The 18,590-nt window shown below is 48.8% G+C and overlaps 1 protein-coding gene across 1 annotated transcript; it reads left to right on the top strand.

The window, feature by feature from the left end:
• The first annotated feature begins 105 nt into the window (after nucleotides 1-105).
• nomo (nodal modulator) lies at nucleotides 106-18,347 on the top strand. Its single transcript, XM_080522542.1, has 31 exons — nucleotides 106-307; nucleotides 1,178-1,267; nucleotides 1,366-1,411; nucleotides 1,671-1,771; nucleotides 2,226-2,332; nucleotides 2,500-2,572; nucleotides 2,702-2,854; nucleotides 3,342-3,479; nucleotides 3,771-3,860; nucleotides 4,488-4,593; nucleotides 4,815-4,965; nucleotides 5,340-5,517; nucleotides 5,728-5,869; nucleotides 6,136-6,267; nucleotides 6,948-7,084; nucleotides 7,253-7,340; nucleotides 7,909-7,972; nucleotides 8,377-8,472; nucleotides 8,945-9,163; nucleotides 11,322-11,404; nucleotides 11,581-11,740; nucleotides 12,081-12,207; nucleotides 12,533-12,646; nucleotides 12,985-13,112; nucleotides 13,473-13,614; nucleotides 14,063-14,146; nucleotides 14,649-14,759; nucleotides 16,109-16,210; nucleotides 16,707-16,826; nucleotides 17,343-17,435; nucleotides 17,815-18,347. The coding sequence occupies exons 1-31, from the start codon at nucleotides 179-181 to the stop codon at nucleotides 17,944-17,946; spliced, it is 3,636 nt and encodes a 1,211-aa protein (XP_080378668.1). The 5' UTR covers nucleotides 106-178; the 3' UTR covers nucleotides 17,947-18,347.
• The last annotated feature ends 243 nt before the right edge of the window (nucleotides 18,348-18,590 follow it).

Below are 18,590 nucleotides of genomic sequence, written 5' to 3'. Positions count from 1 at the left end.
CTTGCCGTATAGGCAATGTCAACTCCACACCAGCAGGGGTCAGGCTTCTAGTTACTTGACACTGGTCTGCACTGTTCTGGAAGGCTCACCTGGTACGGAACCGGAGGCAGCGTGCCGTGCACTTGTTCGGCTAGCAAATCAGTTTGTCAAAAGGCTCGAAATAACGGGGCGGGCAGACATGGGACGGTTCTGGATTTTACTTGGTATCATCTGCTGCCAATTCATCACAGTGTCGGCGGATGACATTGTCGTGGCATGCGGGGGATTTGTGAAATCTGCCGTTGAAATCAATTACTCCCTGATCGAGGTGAGAGTTGAGATGGCCTAGCTTAGCAGGCTACCGTTAGCTACCGTGGTAGACGGACGGTGCGTTCGTGAATTCACTCTGAGAGCACCGGAGCGCACGATGGGCTCAACGTCATAAAGAGACCGTGTCATTTGATTGGACAAGAGGCGTTCCGTGAGTGCCGATCAGATTTCCAGAGCGAATTTACGAACGCAGCCGGAGTATTGGTGGTCTCGGCTGCTGCGATGACACTGACAGTTTGAATGAAGTAGCATTAGCTCGCTGTTAGCTCGCTCACTCATGAAGAGGGTCTAATTAGTTTGACCGCTGGAGTATTGCAATTTTACGAACCCTTGAATACACGAGTTTCCTCTCGCTTATTTTGGTTAGTCTTGTGTGTGTTAGTAGTAGCTGAAATGTCCTATAGAATTAGGCTTGAAAGAGGCTTTGGTAGCTAATAGTCAGCCGAAGACCTTTAAACACTTGTCTCATAATAATTATAATTAAGTCTTCCAAAAGCACGCACATGTACACTATATAACGCCACTGACAGATACAAGGTATCAGTTGGAAATGAATGTGTTTTTTGTGTGTGTTTTTTTTCTATATTTCTATATTTTCCTAGCACCAGGGGAGCCCCCCCTCCCAAATGTCGTTGTTTGGTACCTGTACTGTATTAATGACAATAAAGACCATTCATTCATTCATTCATTCAATGTCTCGAGGTGGTCAGTCATGCTCAAGCAAGCAACCCTCGTACTTAAACCCCGCTGTGCTGACGAGGAGGTGGTAAGAGGATTTGTGCAGCAGCATTGCATTAAGCATGCATGTGGTGCGTTTTCGCCTGTGTATCCATGTTTAGGGGAAATGTTAAATCCTCTCTTTCCACAGATCAAAGTGTACACGAAACAAGGTTCATTGAAATACCAGACCGACTGTGCTCCAATCAATGGCTACTTTATGATCCCCCTCTATGACAAGGTATGTCAATCATTGTTGTATATTGTCGAGAAGCGTAGTAGTAGTTTTTCTAGACTCTTTTGACAGTGTTGTTCATCTGTGACTCCTCTTGTTCACAGGGCGACTTTGTCCTGAAGATAGAGCCTCCTCTCGGATGGAGCTTCGGTAAGAGGATACTAAATGCTTCCTAGAATGTGTAGGCTACGTTTAACTGCTTCTGGTAACCGCAGAAGTGGCCGTTGTGTACGCAAAAACTGACCCACACGAGGCCACATCTTTTTACTCCATCTGGACCACAAAGGACCACATTGCACTGTGCTTAACTGTAGCCCCAGGCTGAACGCTTAATTAGCCCTGGGTATAGGAGGCCCTTTGCCCTGTGCTAAGTGCAGTGTGAACAGTTGTGTATTCTGTCCCCCTTTAGAACCCACCAGTGTGGATCTCCATGTGGATGGAGTCAATGACATCTGCACCAAGGAAGAAGACATCAACTTTGTCTTCACTGGCTTCTCCGTCTCAGGAGCGGTGAGATCACGCAGCATTTATTTATCCCCGCCCATGTCCTAACCAGCGGAGGCTGATGGAGGTAGAAATCGGAGGACAGGCTCATTGTAATGCATTCCTCCTTCCATTCCATGCATTGCATTGAGCCTGTCCTCCGATTTCTACCCCCACCAGCCTCCCCTGGTCCTAACCCTTTGGTATTAATAACCCTCACTGGCTTGATTTCATAAATAGCTTTATAAATATAACCTAGTTGACACGGTAAACTCACTCCACCCGCGCCGTCAAATTGCTGGCTTTCCGGTGGCGTAGCTGGGACTGAGAGACGTGAGCTTGGATAGTGTTTGCGACAGTGTGACACCTCTAACATAAACAGCTTCTATGTCCTATAATCCAGTGATGACTGATTTAGCAAGGGTGTAGTACTGTAAAATTAACTCTAAATGATAATGGGTGGGTTGTGTTCCCGATCCAGGTACTGAGTAAAGGCCATCTCATGGGCCCAGCGGGGGTGGAGGTCCGGCTCAGCAGAGAGGGAACAGGGGAGACCCTGCAGACGGTCCCCACCCAGCCTGGGGGAAAGTAAGGGGCCGCTCCTCTTAAAGCTCTCATGAATAAATAAACAGTTATACTTTTTTTTTTTTTTACATTACTTAGTAGTTTGTATCAGAACAGTATGAGAGGTCAGTACACCTAGACTTGTAGGCTTGCTGCTAACAAAGAGTTTTTTTTTTATTATTTACACACAGGTACACCTTCACCAAAGTACTTCCTGGCAATTATGACATCACTGCATCACATGCTTCCTGGACTCTGGAGCAGGTTAGTATCTCCTAATAATAATAATAATAATAATAATAATGTATAAAGCACTTTTCATGACAGAAGAAAACTCTCAAAGTGTGTAATGCCTTGGAACTCGTCATCCATGCTCTTCTTCTTGCCCCATAGAGTGCAACAACGGTGAGCGTGTCCAACGCCAACGCCCCCGCTGCAGAGCCTCTAGTGGTGGGAGGGTATGATGTCACTGGGGAGGTACGGAGCGACGGCGAGCCCATGAAAGAAGTCACCTTCCTCCTCTACTCAGCCACAGTGAAGCAAGAGGTAAAAGACACTGTGTGTGTGTGTGTGTGTGTGTGTGTGTGTGTGTGTGTCGAATATGATGTCAAATTAAACAGTGTTAGAGGACGTACAGTAACCGCTGTTCAATAAGTTTCTGATAAGGTGATTTATCCTCCACAAAGAAATGTACATTTTTGGCATTTAGCAAACACCTTTATCCAAGGCGCCTTACAACAAACACATTTGACTTTACAAATGTATTACAACAAACATTTTCTGTTATTACTTAGTAAACATTATTTTATTATTCTAGTTTTCATTCAAATAACATACTTCACAATGGGGCGAATCAGCCTGAAATGTTTTAGCCAGGATAAACCCTGAAGAAGGCAGCTTTCTGCCAAAACGTTGGTGATTTACCATCTGAGCAAGAGTGTGTGACTCTCTTTAACAGCCTACACCTCACCTAACTTTATTAATTGTTGGCTTGTTTGTCTGTTTGTCTGTTTGTCTGGTGACTGACTCCCAGGATATCAGTAGCTGCAGCACAGCCCCAGTGGAGGGAGCGGAGGCGGGGGATGACTCCCTGTCCTACCTGTGCAGTGCCCTGTCGCGGGAGGACGGCGTCTTCACCTTCCCGTCCCTCGCCAGCGGAGACTACACCGTGGTAAAATGGCCGACACCGCCAACACCCCCGAATACAACCAACTCACTCCCAGATAATCCCACATCGTGACGTGTGTTTTTGTGTGGTCTGAAAGGGTGGACAACAGTCAAGGGCCAATCTCTCAATAGCGTACCATTCTAATTCTAGTCCGAATCAGCCCTAATCGCTTCACTTCCTGATGGCCTAGGCACTTCCTGAATATTTACGACATATTTCGGGTCACCTGTTCTAGTTCACACTCCCCCGCTGGGTTGGACTGAGACTGACCCCGCCTCTGCCTCTCTGCTTCAGATCCCCTTCTACAGAGGAGAGAGGATCACCTTCGACGTGGCTCCCTCTAGGATGGACTTCCGGGTGGAGCACAACAGCCTGAAACTGGAGGTGAGAGCCCTCGCTTTGTGGTCGCGGTTAGATGTCAGGAGTCTGTGGTCACAGCGTGGTCCCGTGTCATGTCTGTGGGGCAGTGATACTCAATCCCGGTCCTGGAGAGAGCCACAGTGGGTCCTGGTTCTCGTCCCAGCCTGGTGCCACATCACACCATCACACCTTGATTAGCTGAATCAGGCGTGTCGCTGCTGAGCTGGGACAAAAAAAAAAAAAACAGGACCGACTGCAGCTCTCTAGGACCAGGATTGGTGGAAGACCACTGCAGTGGAGGATGATCATGTGACAGACCAGTGGAGTTAGAAATCTGAGAACGGCCTCCAATTTCTGCCTCCACTGTTAGATAGTACATATCATTGGAGGTGTTATGTCTATATGGGCTTTGTGTTTATGTTGGGGGGGTGGGGGTAGTGGTGGTCTAGGTGATAGAGAGTTGGACTGCTGATCAGAAGGTCATGAGTTCAAATACCACCACTAGTGTGGTCTTGAGTAGGTACTTATCCCTAAGTTAGGAATGAGAATGTCCCTGTGATCTCTTAATTGTAAATCGCTTTGGATTAAAAGCGTCTGCTAAATGGTAAATCATTTATTCTGTTGTTATTATGTTTGTGTCTCCGTCCCCAGCCCATCTTCAGGGTCATGGGCTTCTCTGTGACTGGCCGGGTTCTAAACAGTCCGGAGGGGGAGGGCGTACCGGACGCCACGGTAACCCTCAACAACCAGATCAAAGGTAACCATAGCAACGTCCTTCACCAACGGTACCGCGAGGTAGATTTAGACGAGCAGTAGGGAAGATGTCATTGTGTGATAAATGGAGAGAGAATTAGAATGATGAAATGTCCGTTAGCTTTGAGTTTGAGCTTCTCTCTCTCTCTCTCTCTCTCTCTCTCTCTCTCTCTCTCTCCTCTTCTCTTCCTCTAATCATCCCTCCACATCCCGCCCCCCCTGCAGTGCTGACCAAAGAAGACGGCTCTTACCGCCTGGAGAACATGACGGCCGGCACCTACACCATCCGAACCAACAAGGACCTCATGTTCTTCGAGCCAATCACGGTGAAGATCGCGCCCAACACCCCTCAGCTTCCTGACATCATCACCGCTGGGTAATTATGACCTTTGACTCCCCTGAAGGCTCGTTTGAAATGTCACTCGCCCACTGTGTCTTATTGCCATTTTCACAAGCAACACAATACTCACACTGTCTGGCTGTGGTAACTCTCTATTGAACATGGTATTTTGACCAGGACGAGGCCCCACCTAAACCTGTCAATCCAGCCTATATTGTCCCCCCCCCCCCCCCCCATGCTCAAAGTGCGTCTTACCGTAAGGTGGGACCTCCCAACCTTGCCGGGGACCACAGCCGGAAACTAGCCATGTAGGCTAAAGCTGCTCCTTTTACTGCACAGTTAATTAACGGGGACTGTCCACGAAATGATAAACTAATAAACTAAACTAAACGTGTCTGGATGTGTTTCAGGTTCAGCGCGTGCGGCCAGATCTCTGTCAGCCGTCTGCCGGAGGGCATGAAGCAGCAGGGGCGCTACAAGGTGACCCTCACCCCCCAGGGCCAGGACAACACCGCCGTCCGCACTACCGACTCAGACCAGCAGGGGGCCTTCTGCTTCCAGGCCAAGCCAGGCGACTACAGTGTTCACGTACGTATGGCAGACAAAACGGGACCAAGCCGGCTACTAGAACATAACTCAATACGTAATGAAAATGTTTATTCACCAAGGTTCAGGCTCAGTGTGGCCTTCCTCCAGGGACAGCAATTAAATTCAACGCAACTTAATTTGACGCCTCAGGAAAGCCATGTTGAGCTAACCTTCTCCCCTGTCCTCCCCCTGTCCTCCCCCCTCCTCCAGGTGTCTCTCCCTGAGGCAGAGGTGAAGGCCGGCCTGGCTCTGCAGCCCCAGAGCCTGGAGGTGTCCCTGGTGGACCGGCCCCTGTCTGACCTCACCTTCACCCAGTTCATGGCCTCCGTCTCGGGCACGGTCTACTGTCTGGGTACGTCGGGCGCCTGGCTGTCTCCCGGACAACGCTCGAGTGGCTATCTCGGGTCTTTTGTTCGAGGGACCTTTAGAAAGCGGAGAATAAACGTTGAATATAAATCTGTATTAAGTATGAAATGAAAAGGAAAAATAAGTGGGTGAAAAAAAAAAAGGGAAATGAATGTGTTATTCTTCTCTCCTCTCCTGAAAACAACGTATTATTATTTGAATGCTCGGTGACCCTTGTTGCCCCCCCCCCCTCCTCCCCCTTTGTTGCCGTAGCATCCTGTGACGACCTCTCGGTGACCCTGCAGCCAACAAGTCGCCAGGGGGAGCGGCGGAGCGTGCCCCTCTCAGGGAGCAGCGAGACCCTCAGCTTCTCCTTTGACAACGTGCTGCCCGGCAAATACAAAGGTGAGAGACCCCCCCCCCCCACACACACACACACACACATCAGTAAAGCTGTGAATATAGAATATAGGGCAATAGATAATTATTTCATGCATATAAGTAGTCGCTACGGATGCGTTTCCGGGCTTTCATCAGCACAGGGCGTGTTCAGAACATTCCGGTCCGTTTGTGTGTTCGACGTCCCTACGGCCTGCTCTTTTTTGGAGCCGTCGGTTTGAGACCTGCACGGAACCGCTCAAGTCGGTGGTCCTCTTGGAGAGCCTCAGTGTTGCAGACTTTGCTTCCAGCTCAGCACTGACACACGTGATTCAGCTCATCAAGGTCTTGACGATCAGCCGTTTAGTCAATCAGGGTTGAGTGTCACTGACTTGCATGCTAGCTCTGACCGTATAATATCGCACTGGGGTTTGTGCATATCAGCCTTTTGACAGGTAGCGCTTGGATATGAGTATCATACGTTAACACATTGCTATATCAGGGGAGGCTGGTGGAGGTAGAAATCAGAGGACAGGCTCATTGTCATGCATGTGTTTGACCCCGTTCCTCTTTTGAATCCAATGAGCCCGTCCTCCGATTACTACCTCCACCAGCCCCATATTCCCATGCTATGACCCTGGTTGATAAGGGAACAACACTATATACTAATCTTCCTCCCCCCTCCTCCCCTCTTCCCCTCCCCCCAGTGAGTATCTCCCATGAGGAGTGGTGTTGGAAGCACAAGTCTGTGGAGGTGGAGGTGCTGGAGTCTGACGTGCTGGGGGTGGAGTTCAGACAGATCGGCTACATCCTCCGCTGCTCCCTGTCCCACGCCATCACCCTGGTTAGTAACGTGTGTGTGCGTGCGTGCGTGTGTGCGTGAGGTGAGTGAGTGAGTGTGCGCGTGCCTGTGTACACATAGTATCTGCAGTAATTAATGCCGGAGTGTATTGATTGAGTCTCTTCATGCACTGCCCCTCATGAATAACCAGTTGACCTTGTGCGCTGGCAGGAGTTCTTCCAGGACGACAGCAAGCCTGAGAACGTGGGCGTCTACAACCTCTCCAAGGGAGTCAACCGCTTCTGTCTCTCCAAACCCGGTAATGTCAACCCCCTCCTTTCCCCCCCCCCCCCTTTTTTCCTTCTCTTCTCCTCCTCTCCTCTCATGCTCTTCTTTTCTCCTCTCCTCACCTCTCCTCCCCCTTTTTTCCTTCTCTTCTCCTCCTCTCCTCACCTCTCTTCCACCTTTTCTCCCTTTCTTCTCCGTTCCTCTCTTGGATGGTAAGAGATGATGAATGAAATAAGAAAACAAAAAAACAACAACATTGTTTTAAAGACTGCATCTCAGTGAGACCAGGCCAGGTGAAGGTTAGATTGAAGGTTAGATGAGACTGTCGGGTGGCCTGGGGTGGTCCAGTGGTCTAGCACCACGGTCTACAGTGCACACATGCCCATGTCGGCATGGGATCGAATCCGGCCCATGCCCTGCTGACATGCCCTCTCTCCCTTCTTCTCCATACTTTCCTGTCTGTCTTCACTATATCTGTCCAATGGGATGAAAAATATGAGTGGGACTGCCCCACTCAGAAAAAAATACTTAAAAATAAATAAAAAGATGAGACTGTGGGTCTGTCACGCTCAGTAACCCTGGTCTGTTGTCTCTGCCAGGTGTGTACAAAATCACCCCTCGATCCTGCCACCTGTTTGAGCAGGAGTACTACAACTATGACACGTGAGTATTACCTGTACAGGGAATTTGTCAATATTTAGTTTATTGAAGGAATTAAGTGTTATATTACTTTTTTTTTTTTACTCAATGTGTTTTTTATTTAGTTTTCAGAGACATTACTATATTACCTTTTTTGGGGTCAACGATCCTCAGTCCTGGTCCCGGCTGCAGTGGGTCCTGGTTTTGGTCCCAGCTCAACACTGACCCACCCTGATTCAGCTAATCAACGTTTTTTTGAAGAACCGTTGATTAGTCCAATCAGGTGTGATGGATAGAGGCGCCAGGCTGGGACGAGAACCGGGACCCACCGCGGCTCTCTCTCCAGGACCAGGGTTGATTGAGTATGCCTGATTGAAGTGACCCCCCCCGGGGGGCATTGACTGGTCTTGTCTTCCTTCCTGCCTCAGCTCCGCCCCCACCATCCTGACCCTGACGGCTGTCAGACATCACATGACCGGCCTCATCACCACCGACAAGATCCTGGACGTCGCCGTCACCATCAAGTACGTTGTCACACCAGACACGTCTGACGTCATTTAGCAGACGCTCTTATCCAGAGTTTGCAGTGCTAGAGAAAGGGGAGACCATTTATTTATTTAGATTATACCTGTGATACCTGTTTTATACCTGGGATATTTAGAAGAAAACACCGTCAATTAGACTTAGTTAGGTCTTAACTTGGCTGCGTAACTAACATTTCAGTAGATTATACTGAGGGTCCATACTGCTCATATCTCAAATTGGAATTAAGGTGTGTGTGTGTGTGTGTGTCTCTCTCTATCTCTCTCTCTGTGTCTCTCTGTGTGTGTGTGTGTGTGTGTGTGTGTGTGTGTGTGTCTCTCTGTGTCTTTGTGTGTGTGTGTGTCTCTCTCTCTGTGTCTGTGTCTCTCTGCGTGTCTCTCTGCGTGTCTCTCTGTGTGTCTCTCTGTGTGTCTCTCTGCGTCACTCTGTGTGCGTGCGCCCCTCCCTGGTCAGGTCGTCCATAGAGAGTGAGCCGGCCCTGGTGCTGGGCCCTCTGAAGAGCCAGGAGGAGCGCAGGCAGGAGCAGCAGCTGCAGGAGGTGGAGCTGCGCCGCCAGGAGAGGGAGCGGCGGGCCGAGGAGGGGGAGGGGGAGGAGGAGGGCAGCCCCCCCGTCCTGGAGAAGGCCGACGAGCTCACTGGACCCTTCCACTACGACTTCTCCTACTGGGCCAGGTACACACACACACACACACACACACACACACACACACACTACTGTACATTTCTGAAAATGTCTCCACACAAATGTTGAGAGTCTCTGGAGTGGTGTGCTGCCAGAGAGTGACCAGGTGCTAGGGCTGCAACGATTAGTCGACATAATCGACGACGTCGATCATAAAAACTCGTCGACGTGGAATTTTAGTGTCGACTAATCGTATAAAAAATTATAAATAAAAAAAAACGTTTTTTTTTTTTTTTTTTGGACGGGAGCCATGCAAGAATCAGCTGGGTAAGTTTTAGCTAACGTTGTTAGCCAACTGGCTAACGTTATATTGTTAGGGTCGTAATGTTTATGTTAGCTTTACTGTTACATCAAAACAACGTCTCATGGACAGGGCTGTACATGCTATGAGCGTTTGTGCTATTAATTTATTTGCCCTGTGGCACGCGTGTGACAGACAGAGGCGCTTGTATGTAACGTTACGTAGCAGGGGTTTTCCATGTTGAAGCCAGGAGAACGCGAGATGAAATGAAGTGAGGGGTGGTCACTATTAAAATACCAGGTAGTCATGGTGGATGATCATGAATGATGCTTGATAAGTGAATGCTATTTCAATTATGTTGAGTCCACCAGCGAGCTGTCTGTAAGATAAACAGCGCCAAGCGTAGCCTACTAACATGAGCTGTCTGTAGTCTAGCCAGCAATGCTAGCTAGTCAATCAACTAGCTCTGTGAGCAGCTGTAGCTTGGCGTAACGTTAGGTTAGATAGCTAGTTAAGCCGGATTTATGTTTCTGCGTCGCCATTTACGCGCAGCGAAAAGCCACACGACTAATCGCGACTAATCGGAAAAATAATCGACAGATTAGTCGACTACAAAAATAATCGTTAGTTGCAGCCCTACCAGGTGCTCTCGGGACTACATCTGTGGGAGAGAGATGTGCTGGGTCATGGGTAGGGATGCACGATATGCATTTTTTTCCTACCGATACCGATGTTTACCCGCTTCTCGTGGCCGATAACCGATATGATAACCGATATGAGAACAGATATAATTTCACAGTTGATAACCTGTAGTTCATGCACACCTGAAGGTAAGAAAGGCTATGTAGTGAGCAAAGATTGATGATTTAATATTCCATAGTGATCTCACCAAATCTAACTTACATCACTATTGTTAACACAACAAAGAGAACACTTCTGACTCTTCAAATGTTCATTTATTATTTCCTCTAACAAACAGAATCTGTTATAGACAGTGCACAATGCTTTTTTTAGCCAAGATCTGGCCTCCTTTTATGAAAACAAAAAAGGCTCACCTAAGAGTAATTAGATCAAAAAAATGTCAAAAATAAAGTGCATCTTGTCTATCCCTGTAAATTGAAAATGCATAAATAAAATATCAAAAAATAAATAAATAAAGTGCATCAGTCAATACAAAAATAAAGACTTTTAAAGAACCAAAAGTTTTATAGAACTTTTACAGAAACTAGTGCCAAATGGCTGCTTAGTCTGCAGATAAACAGAATGACACAAGGCACATAGTAGGCTACACTAGTATGCTTAATAAAGCAACTGAAAAGGGCTGGGCTCTCGTATGCGAGTGGTGTAGCCCATATATGCATTGTGCGCATATTATGTGCATATACGACACGCGTGAAGCATTTCTGCGACACGCGTTTCTGTTAACTGTTTTCGTTCCCTCATCGCTGTATTCAATGCCAAAATCATATTCCTTCCATACAGCGTGCTTGCAATGGTGAATCTTAAGGTGACTTATGAGATTCGTTGTGTTGTAACTCGTAGACCCTCCTCTCCGAACTTTTGTCGAACATGTATTGCAAATTGCAAACGCTGAACCTGCACTATCTGCCTCGGAAACTCTGAAGAATGTCCACACCGGGGAAGCCATGTTTCGCTCTCGTCTGTACGCAGGTGCAGCATCATGAGCGCGGAAACCGGAAGCAGAAATATTTCCGGCTTCATATTATCGGCTCTATATCGGCAAAAATATAATAAAACCGATAAATATTTAATAACATTAATTTCCCATTATCGGGCCGATAAGCATCCCTAGTCATGGGTCTGAGGGGTGTCATGGGTCTGAGTGGTGGCTGGTTTGGTTGGACCGGCTGTGGGTCATGTGTTGATGTCTGCTGCCTGGTCCTCAGGGCTGGAGAGAAGATCACTGTGACCCCCTCCTCCAAAGAGCTGCTCTTCTACCCCCCTGAGGTGGAGGCCACCATCACTGGAGGTGTGTGTGTGTGTGTGTGTGTGTGTGAGACTGCGTGTGACTGTGTGTGTATGTGACTCTGTGTGTGTGTGTGTTGGGAGTAACGGTGTGTGTGTGGTCTGTGTGTCTATCGGCACACGTGTGTGTGCATCAGTGACTATCTTTGGTGTAACACCTATTCCCCCCCCCCCTCTCAGAGAGTTGTCCAGGCAGGCTGGTGGACATCGCCGGCCGGGCCGGTCTGTTCCTGGAGGGCCGGGTGTCTCCGGAGCTCCGGGGAGTGGAGATCTCCATCAGCGAGAGAGGAGCCCCCGCACCCCTCATCACTGTCGCCACCAACGAGGGAGGGGCATACAGGTACACCTCTAACCCCCCCAGCCCCCCCCCCCCCGCATGAACAACCCATCGCTCTGGGGGAGTGGGGGGGGTTGTGTGTTGAAATTGTTTCCTGACCGGCTTCACTTCCATGTCCATGCGTATGAAACGCTAATCGTGTAGCATCAGCTGTTCTGTGTTCTTTTATTATTCCTTCTAAGTGTGTTTTTTAAACTTCGTGTGTGTGATTTAGCGGGTCTTTCATAGTGAGTAATGCTCTGTGGAAGTGACCTACGTTTGTGAAAGGTTGTTTGGGAGTAACGTTCAGAAACGTAACCTCCACTGAGCTTGTCGTTGACGACGTGCGGCGGCTGTGTTGCAGTGTGGGTCCGCTGCACAGCGACCGTCAGTATGACATCAGCGCCAGTAAGGAAGGCTTCGTCCTCAGCCCCGTGGAGGGAACCCAGGGAGACTTCAAGGCCTTCGCCCTGGCTGGAGTCACCTTCAAGGTACAGCATACACACATACACACACATACACATACACATAAAGACACACATACACACACACAGACAGTCAGGCTAAATACCAGCGTCACATGTTTTACTTCTCTTTGTTGAATGCATCTTAACTTGGTAACAGAATCTTTTCAGTGAAATGGAAATGTCAATTGTTGACTTGTTTTGCTGGTTGGAAAGAGGACTTATCTGCCTCCCTGCCTGCCTCCCTCTCTCTCTCTCTCTCTCTCTCTCTCTCTCTCTCTCTCTCTCTCTCTCTCTCTCTCTCTCTCTCTCTCTCTCTCTCTCTCTCTCTCTCTCTCTCTCCTCTCTATAGATCAGGTCAGATGAGGGTCACCCCCTCTCTGGGGTTCTGTTGTCTCTCAGTGGGGGACAGTTCCGCTCCAACCTGCTGACCCAGGAGACTGGCCTCCTCACCTTCAACAACCTGGTAGGTGGTGCTGGCCCCTGGGGAAGGTGTGCTCTGTGGTGGAAGGTGTGCTCTGTGGTGGAAGGTGTGCTCTGTGGTGGAAGATGTGCTCTGTGGTGGGAACAACCATCGGAGGTTCATCTGCGATCGTTTTCTTTCTTTGTTTTATTGATTGTGGTGCGATTTGAACGGTGTGAATTGGTGTGATCATCACTGTACTGCTGTTTGCGTTGATCTGATCTGATCTGATCTGTCTCTCTCGCTCTCTCTCTCTCTCTCCCTCTCTCTCTCTCCCTCCCCCTCTCTCGCTCTCTCCCTCCCTCCCCCTCTTTCGCTCTCTCCCTCCCTCCCTCCCTCAGAGCCCTGGTCAGTACTACTTCAAGCCCATGATGAAGGAGTTCCGCTTCGAGCCCACGTCTCAGATGATCAGCGTGGACGAGGGCCAGAACCTCAGCATCGACATCACCGGCTTCAAAACCGCCTACAGGTACGTCAGAACCAGGTCCTAAGAGGGGCCCGAGGCCTGGGCGGAACGGAACAGAACCGACCACTCTTCTCTTGACAATTCTTACTCTTGGAACTATTTCAAGACAGTTTTTACAAACATATGTTGATTAACATTTCCTAGTGTCTGAGGGGAAAGATAGCCGTAGCCCCAAAATGGCTGTCTACCTATCCAGTCTCCTCTTCTGTCCAGTGTAGAAAATGACAGTCCTAGCCCCAAAATGGCTGTCTACCTCCCCAGTCTCCTCTTCTGTCCTGTGTAGAAAATGACAGTCCTAGCCCCAAAATGGCTGCCTAGCCTGACCAGTCTCCTCTCCTGTCCTGTGTTCTTGTTGTGCTCCAGCTGCTACGGCGCGGTGCAGTCCCTGAGCGGCGACGCGGAGAGAGACGTGTCCGTGGAGGCGGTGGGCCAGGCCGAGTGCAGCATGTACAGTGAGGACACCGTCACCGACGAGGAGGGACGCTTCAGGCTCCGGGGCCTGCTGGTGAGTCACGCGGCCGGGCGCAGGGCATAGCTCTGGGGGCTTCATAAGGGTGACGTCGTACAGCAGTCGTAGAGCCCACTGCAGGCTCCGGGGTCACAGGTGGTGTCATAAGCTCAGAGACTTCATACGGGTGACATTCAGCAGTCATAAAGCCCGCTCATTGTCTAACATTGCACTTTAGGTATCCTTTTTTTATTCTTTTGATAGATAGCCCTCAAGTTTGGATAGTCAGTCCTCAGTCAGCCCTCAAGTTTGGACACACTGTCAGTCTAAACAGAACATGTCTTGCTTTGAACATAATGGGTCATGTGACGGTACGCTCCATTTAATTCACGACCCAAACAACACCGTCGTCAACCAACTGTCAAAGGCACCGTTTGTTCTCATGTCTCAAGAGATGGCTATCGTTGCTAACGCTAACTCTCTAACTTCCTCTCTCTGTCCGCAGCCTGGGTGCAGGTATCTGATCCAGCTGAGAGCGGAGGGCAACGACCACATCGAGAGAGCGCTGCCCCAGCACAGGTCTATAGATGTGAGTGGGAACATGTTTTTTTTTTTTTCTTTCTTTCATGGGCTCTGTGGTAACAATCCTATTTCAAGTTTTAAGCCTCAGATTTGACCTAGAGTGGGTGGGTAAGGCGTATGTAGTTGAAAGAAAATAAGCTCTTCAGCATGATCTTTGTGTTAAAAGCTACCGTAATCTCTTTGGCGCAAGCCGTGTGAATAATGCCATTCAATGCCATGTTATTATCGACCCATGTGAATTATGGCTCATATGTGATTTAGATTATTTTTAAACGCTCATTCCAAATGCTGATTGTGGGTTGTCTGTCTGTTGTCTCCATGGTGATTGTGGGTTGTCTGTTGTCTCCATGGTGATTGTGGGTTGTCTGTTGTCTCCATGGTGATTGTGGGTTGTCTGTTGTCTCCATGGTGATTGTGGGTTGTCTGTTGTCTCCATGGTGATTGTGGGTTGTCTGTTATCTCCATGGTGATTGTGTGTTGTCTGTTGTCTCCATGGTGATTGTGTCCAGGTTGGGAGTGAGGACATCGAGGGTGTGAACATCATCGCCTTCAGGCAGATCAACCAGTTTGATTTGAGCGGGAACGTCATCACGCTGCCTGAACACCTGCCCACTCTCTCTGTAAGACTGCTCGACACATTTTAAATGCTTTATTTATGTCCACATACAAAGTACAATTCTAAAGGACAAATACTAGCAGTGCATTTTGACATCCTGGAAACAATTTGTTACAGTAATGCTGAGCCAACAACCAGTTCTGCCACACACAGGATGTTATTCGCACAAGACCAGTGGGTTGATCAATACAAAAGGCAGACAGTATCCCGCTCATGGGTACAGGAAGCACCGCCTTCTCCATATTGAGCGGCTACCAATAACAGCGGATATTGAGCAATATTTTGCTAACTGTTTGGCCCTTCTCTTAGGAAGACCAGCCATATGAAGGCCTCTAACAACAGACTTATGAACATGGCCCAGGCTGCCAAATATAAAAACTAAAAGTTGACATCTGTAGCCCAGTTGTGATATGGCCTGCTCCAGCTGTTGGTATTTTAAGATTTTGGTTAAAAAGGCTTCCTCTAGGCTATGGTCAAAGGTGCAGCCAACTTCTAAAATAAGCACCCCTCTGTGGTTTTCGTTGACAATTACAACATCAGGGGTGTTTGCTGAAATATTGGAGAACACTCCTACTGACTCTTCGTCGCTACACAAACTGAACATGTGGGGCTTTACAGTGGAGTGCTTGTACAGCGTTGCGGCAGACCTGAATATGGAAAAGACACCCTCTGACATCAGATCCACAATTCGATCATGCCTACATATGTAGAGCCCTTTATACGCATGACAACCATTTAAGATGTGGGGCATGGTTTCAGTTATCTGCTGGTGACTGTGATGTATGCAGTGTGGGCTATGACTGTCAGGAAGCCAGATGGAAAGGTTTAGCTTCGTTGGTAAAACCTGCAGCCTAGCTTTTAGAGTGAAGGTGACAATACACTCGTTAAGAGTTACGCTTTTGAACACTGCGTGAGAGACAGAGTGATCAGCAGCAGGGAGACACACACACACACACACACACACACCACACAATCCTCTTAATCACCCATTGATACCTTTTTATTATACGTTTTTCTAACACATTTGTAACACTTCTATAACACCTGTGACGTTCACAGGATAATTTATCCTAATGATGCTACCTTGTTATGTTGTATGCGTTCCCCATATACTGAACACATGCCATTAGAATGCTGTCATACGCCACTTGATGTGTGTTTGTCCGTGGAGGCTGGTGGAGGTAGAAATCGGAGGATGGCCTCATCATAAGGCATGGAATGGAATGAGAAACGGAACCGTCCTCCAATTTCTACCTGGACTAGCCTCTACCGGGCCACGTCATGTAATAGGATGTTGTGACAGGTTGAATACCTCCTCAACCTCCTCCTCTGAACCCCTCCCCCTCCCCTCAGGTGAAGCTGTATAAGAGTGACAACCTGGACAACCCCATCCACACCGTGTCCCTGGGACAGTCCCTGTTCTTCCACTTCACCCCCCTGGACCGGGACGGAGAGGTAGGCTCTGCCCCCGCACGGCGCTTTGGAACTGGAGCTTTCTCTTAAAAAAAAAAAAAAGGAATGCTCGCGAAACGGCGTTCCGTGTTTTCGCAGGCTGATGATGGTTTATTAAAGGGACAGTTCAAGATCACCCCGATATTTGTACGGCAGTCAGATCAGTCTGGGTGTGTTCTCTCTGTGGGGTTTGTTTGCTCCTTAGTGTCAATGCTACATAACAGTTGACGGACCTTGCCCCCCCCCCCCCCCCCCATGAACCAATATATGCTTCATGTTTTTACACTAAACTAAAACATGTGACTGGGTCTGGTTAACAAGTCCTCATGGTCATTTTTCTGTATTTTCCAGATTATGACAGTGCAGATTGTAAGCTTTCTGTAATGTGTCATACATTGAAATCTGAAAATAGTTGGAGAAGATTATGCTTATTTGAATGTTGGTCCACCTCAAACGAAAATAACAGAATCTCTCTCTCTCTCCCCCCCCCCCTCTCCAGAGCTACGTGCTGATGCTGTACTCCTCGCTGTCTCGCTCCCAGTATGACTTCACCCTCCCCCAGGTGTCCTTCACCTCCACGGGCTACCACAAGCACATCACCCTCACCTTCAACCCCAACGTGAGTACCACCCTCCCTGGGGAGGCAGGTGGAGGGGGGAGGCAGGGGCTCATTGGGATGCACGGAGCAAGGACTGAACAATGGCTGGCGGAGGTAGAATCTGAATTGGAATGCATGGCAGGGAACGAGGGATGGTGAGGCATGGTATGAGGGGTGAAAAGGTACCGTTCCTCATTCCGTTCCATATATTACCAAGAGCCGCGGCCTCCCGATTCCGACCTCCACGGACCTCCCCTGGTACTGACTCCTCCAGAACCCGGCTCTGTGTTTGCTCTGCGACTGAATGTGCACAGATGATAATGAATGATAATCACCTTGGCTGATTGATTGATTGATTGATTGATTGATTGATGGGGATTCCTGTCCGTTTTTCCAGACGCTCCTATTGTGTGGGAGGAACCCATCCACTACCCACGATGCACCTTCCACCTGTCAATAGTGTCACGAGTTCCATCCGTGCTTCTGTGGAACAGTGTCTGTGACTGTGTGTGTAATGAACCTGGGTTGTTTCTGCAGCGTAAAGTGCCTGACCAGGACATCGCCCAGGGCTCCTACATCGCCCTGCCCCTCACGCTGCTCCTCCTCCTGGCAGCCTACAACCATGAGAAGGTACCCCCCCCCCCCGTCAGAGACACTCTCATGAATACATCCTAATGAATCATTCCAGAATGTTCCGGTGAAGCCAGCCTAAGGTTCAGACAGACTTTCCTGTATTAGGCCCTTTCGAAGAAAGCATTTGAAATGTGACGTGTGTGTGTGTCTCTCTCTCTCTCTGTGTGTGTGTGTATGTGTGTGTGTGTGTGTGTGTGTGTGTGTGTGTGTGTGTGTGTGTGTGTGTGTGTGTGTGTGTCTCTCTCATTCTCTCTCTCTGTGTGTGTGTGTGTGTGTCGCTCTCTCCGGAAGTAATATTTGAAACCCTCACACGTCCGCTACAATGCGTTAGAACATTCTTCTACCAGGACGACCCCTGACCTCTGCTCTCCCCCAGGTCATCCCCCTGCTCCTGCAGCTGGTGAACCGTCTCCAGGGGGTCCGAGGCCTGTCCCAGTCCGGCGGGGAGAACGCTGCCCTGGACGAGGCCAAACGCCAGGCCAAGAGACAGAAGGCCAGGCGCACATGAGACCTCCGCACTGGGCGGGCGGGCGGGAGGGGGGTGAGGTCTCAAATCACCCTCTAATGCTCCCTAGAGAGTGAGGCTATGTTCTCCGGAACGCCGCGACGCTGGCTCTGGAACTGTTCTATTCTGATAGACTCTTGGAATCACTAGAACATTCATCATCATCATCATCATCATTATCATCATCACCGCAGTCGTCATTGCTACAGGAGTCAGTATCGTCAATATTGAGCATGAGCCATTTTTGTACGTGTAAGTCTTTGTCGACTGAGGTCAATTGTTTTTGGCAAGCTCTGATGAAAACTTGGATATCTGTTTCGTTGTTCGTTTGGTCCCTGGACTGCTGTCTTGGTAGGTTTTTTCGGGTGGGTGGGAGGGGGGGGGGGGGGGACACTTTGCGATAGCTATGCATCCTTTATAATGCCATCATAAAGGTGACACGGCTGTTCGTGACACGACCTGGCATCGGATCTAAACACAGCCAACTTGTCAGCAAGCCAATCAAGCTATTGTTCGAGTCACTACATGTTTCCAAAACGTTCCTGAGGTAATTTGTCTTAACTGGTATGAATGGTCCTAACTGTGAGTGGTTAAAATAACACTGTCGTGTCTATGATGGGATTATACAAGCTGTGGTAAGTTTGAAG

Source organism: Nansenia antarctica (genome assembly GCF_963989245.1).
Source record: "Nansenia antarctica genome assembly, chromosome: 2".
Lineage (NCBI taxonomy): Eukaryota > Metazoa > Chordata > Actinopteri > Argentiniformes > Microstomatidae > Nansenia > Nansenia antarctica.
Note: the sequence above shows the minus strand (reverse complement) of the source record. Positions and strands in the feature narration are given on the sequence as shown.

Excerpts from the sequence above, each read along its gene's own strand:
- nomo (XM_080522542.1), top strand. The coding sequence starts at position 179 with ATGGGACGGTTCTGGATTTTACTTGGTATCATCTGCTGCCAATTCATC. Across the intron at positions 16,211-16,706 it reads CCCTGGACCGGGACGGAGAG|AGCTACGTGCTGATGCTGTA; the intron begins GTAGGCTCTGCC and ends CCCCCTCTCCAG. Across the intron at positions 17,436-17,814 it reads CAGCCTACAACCATGAGAAG|GTCATCCCCCTGCTCCTGCA; the intron begins GTACCCCCCCCC and ends GCTCTCCCCCAG.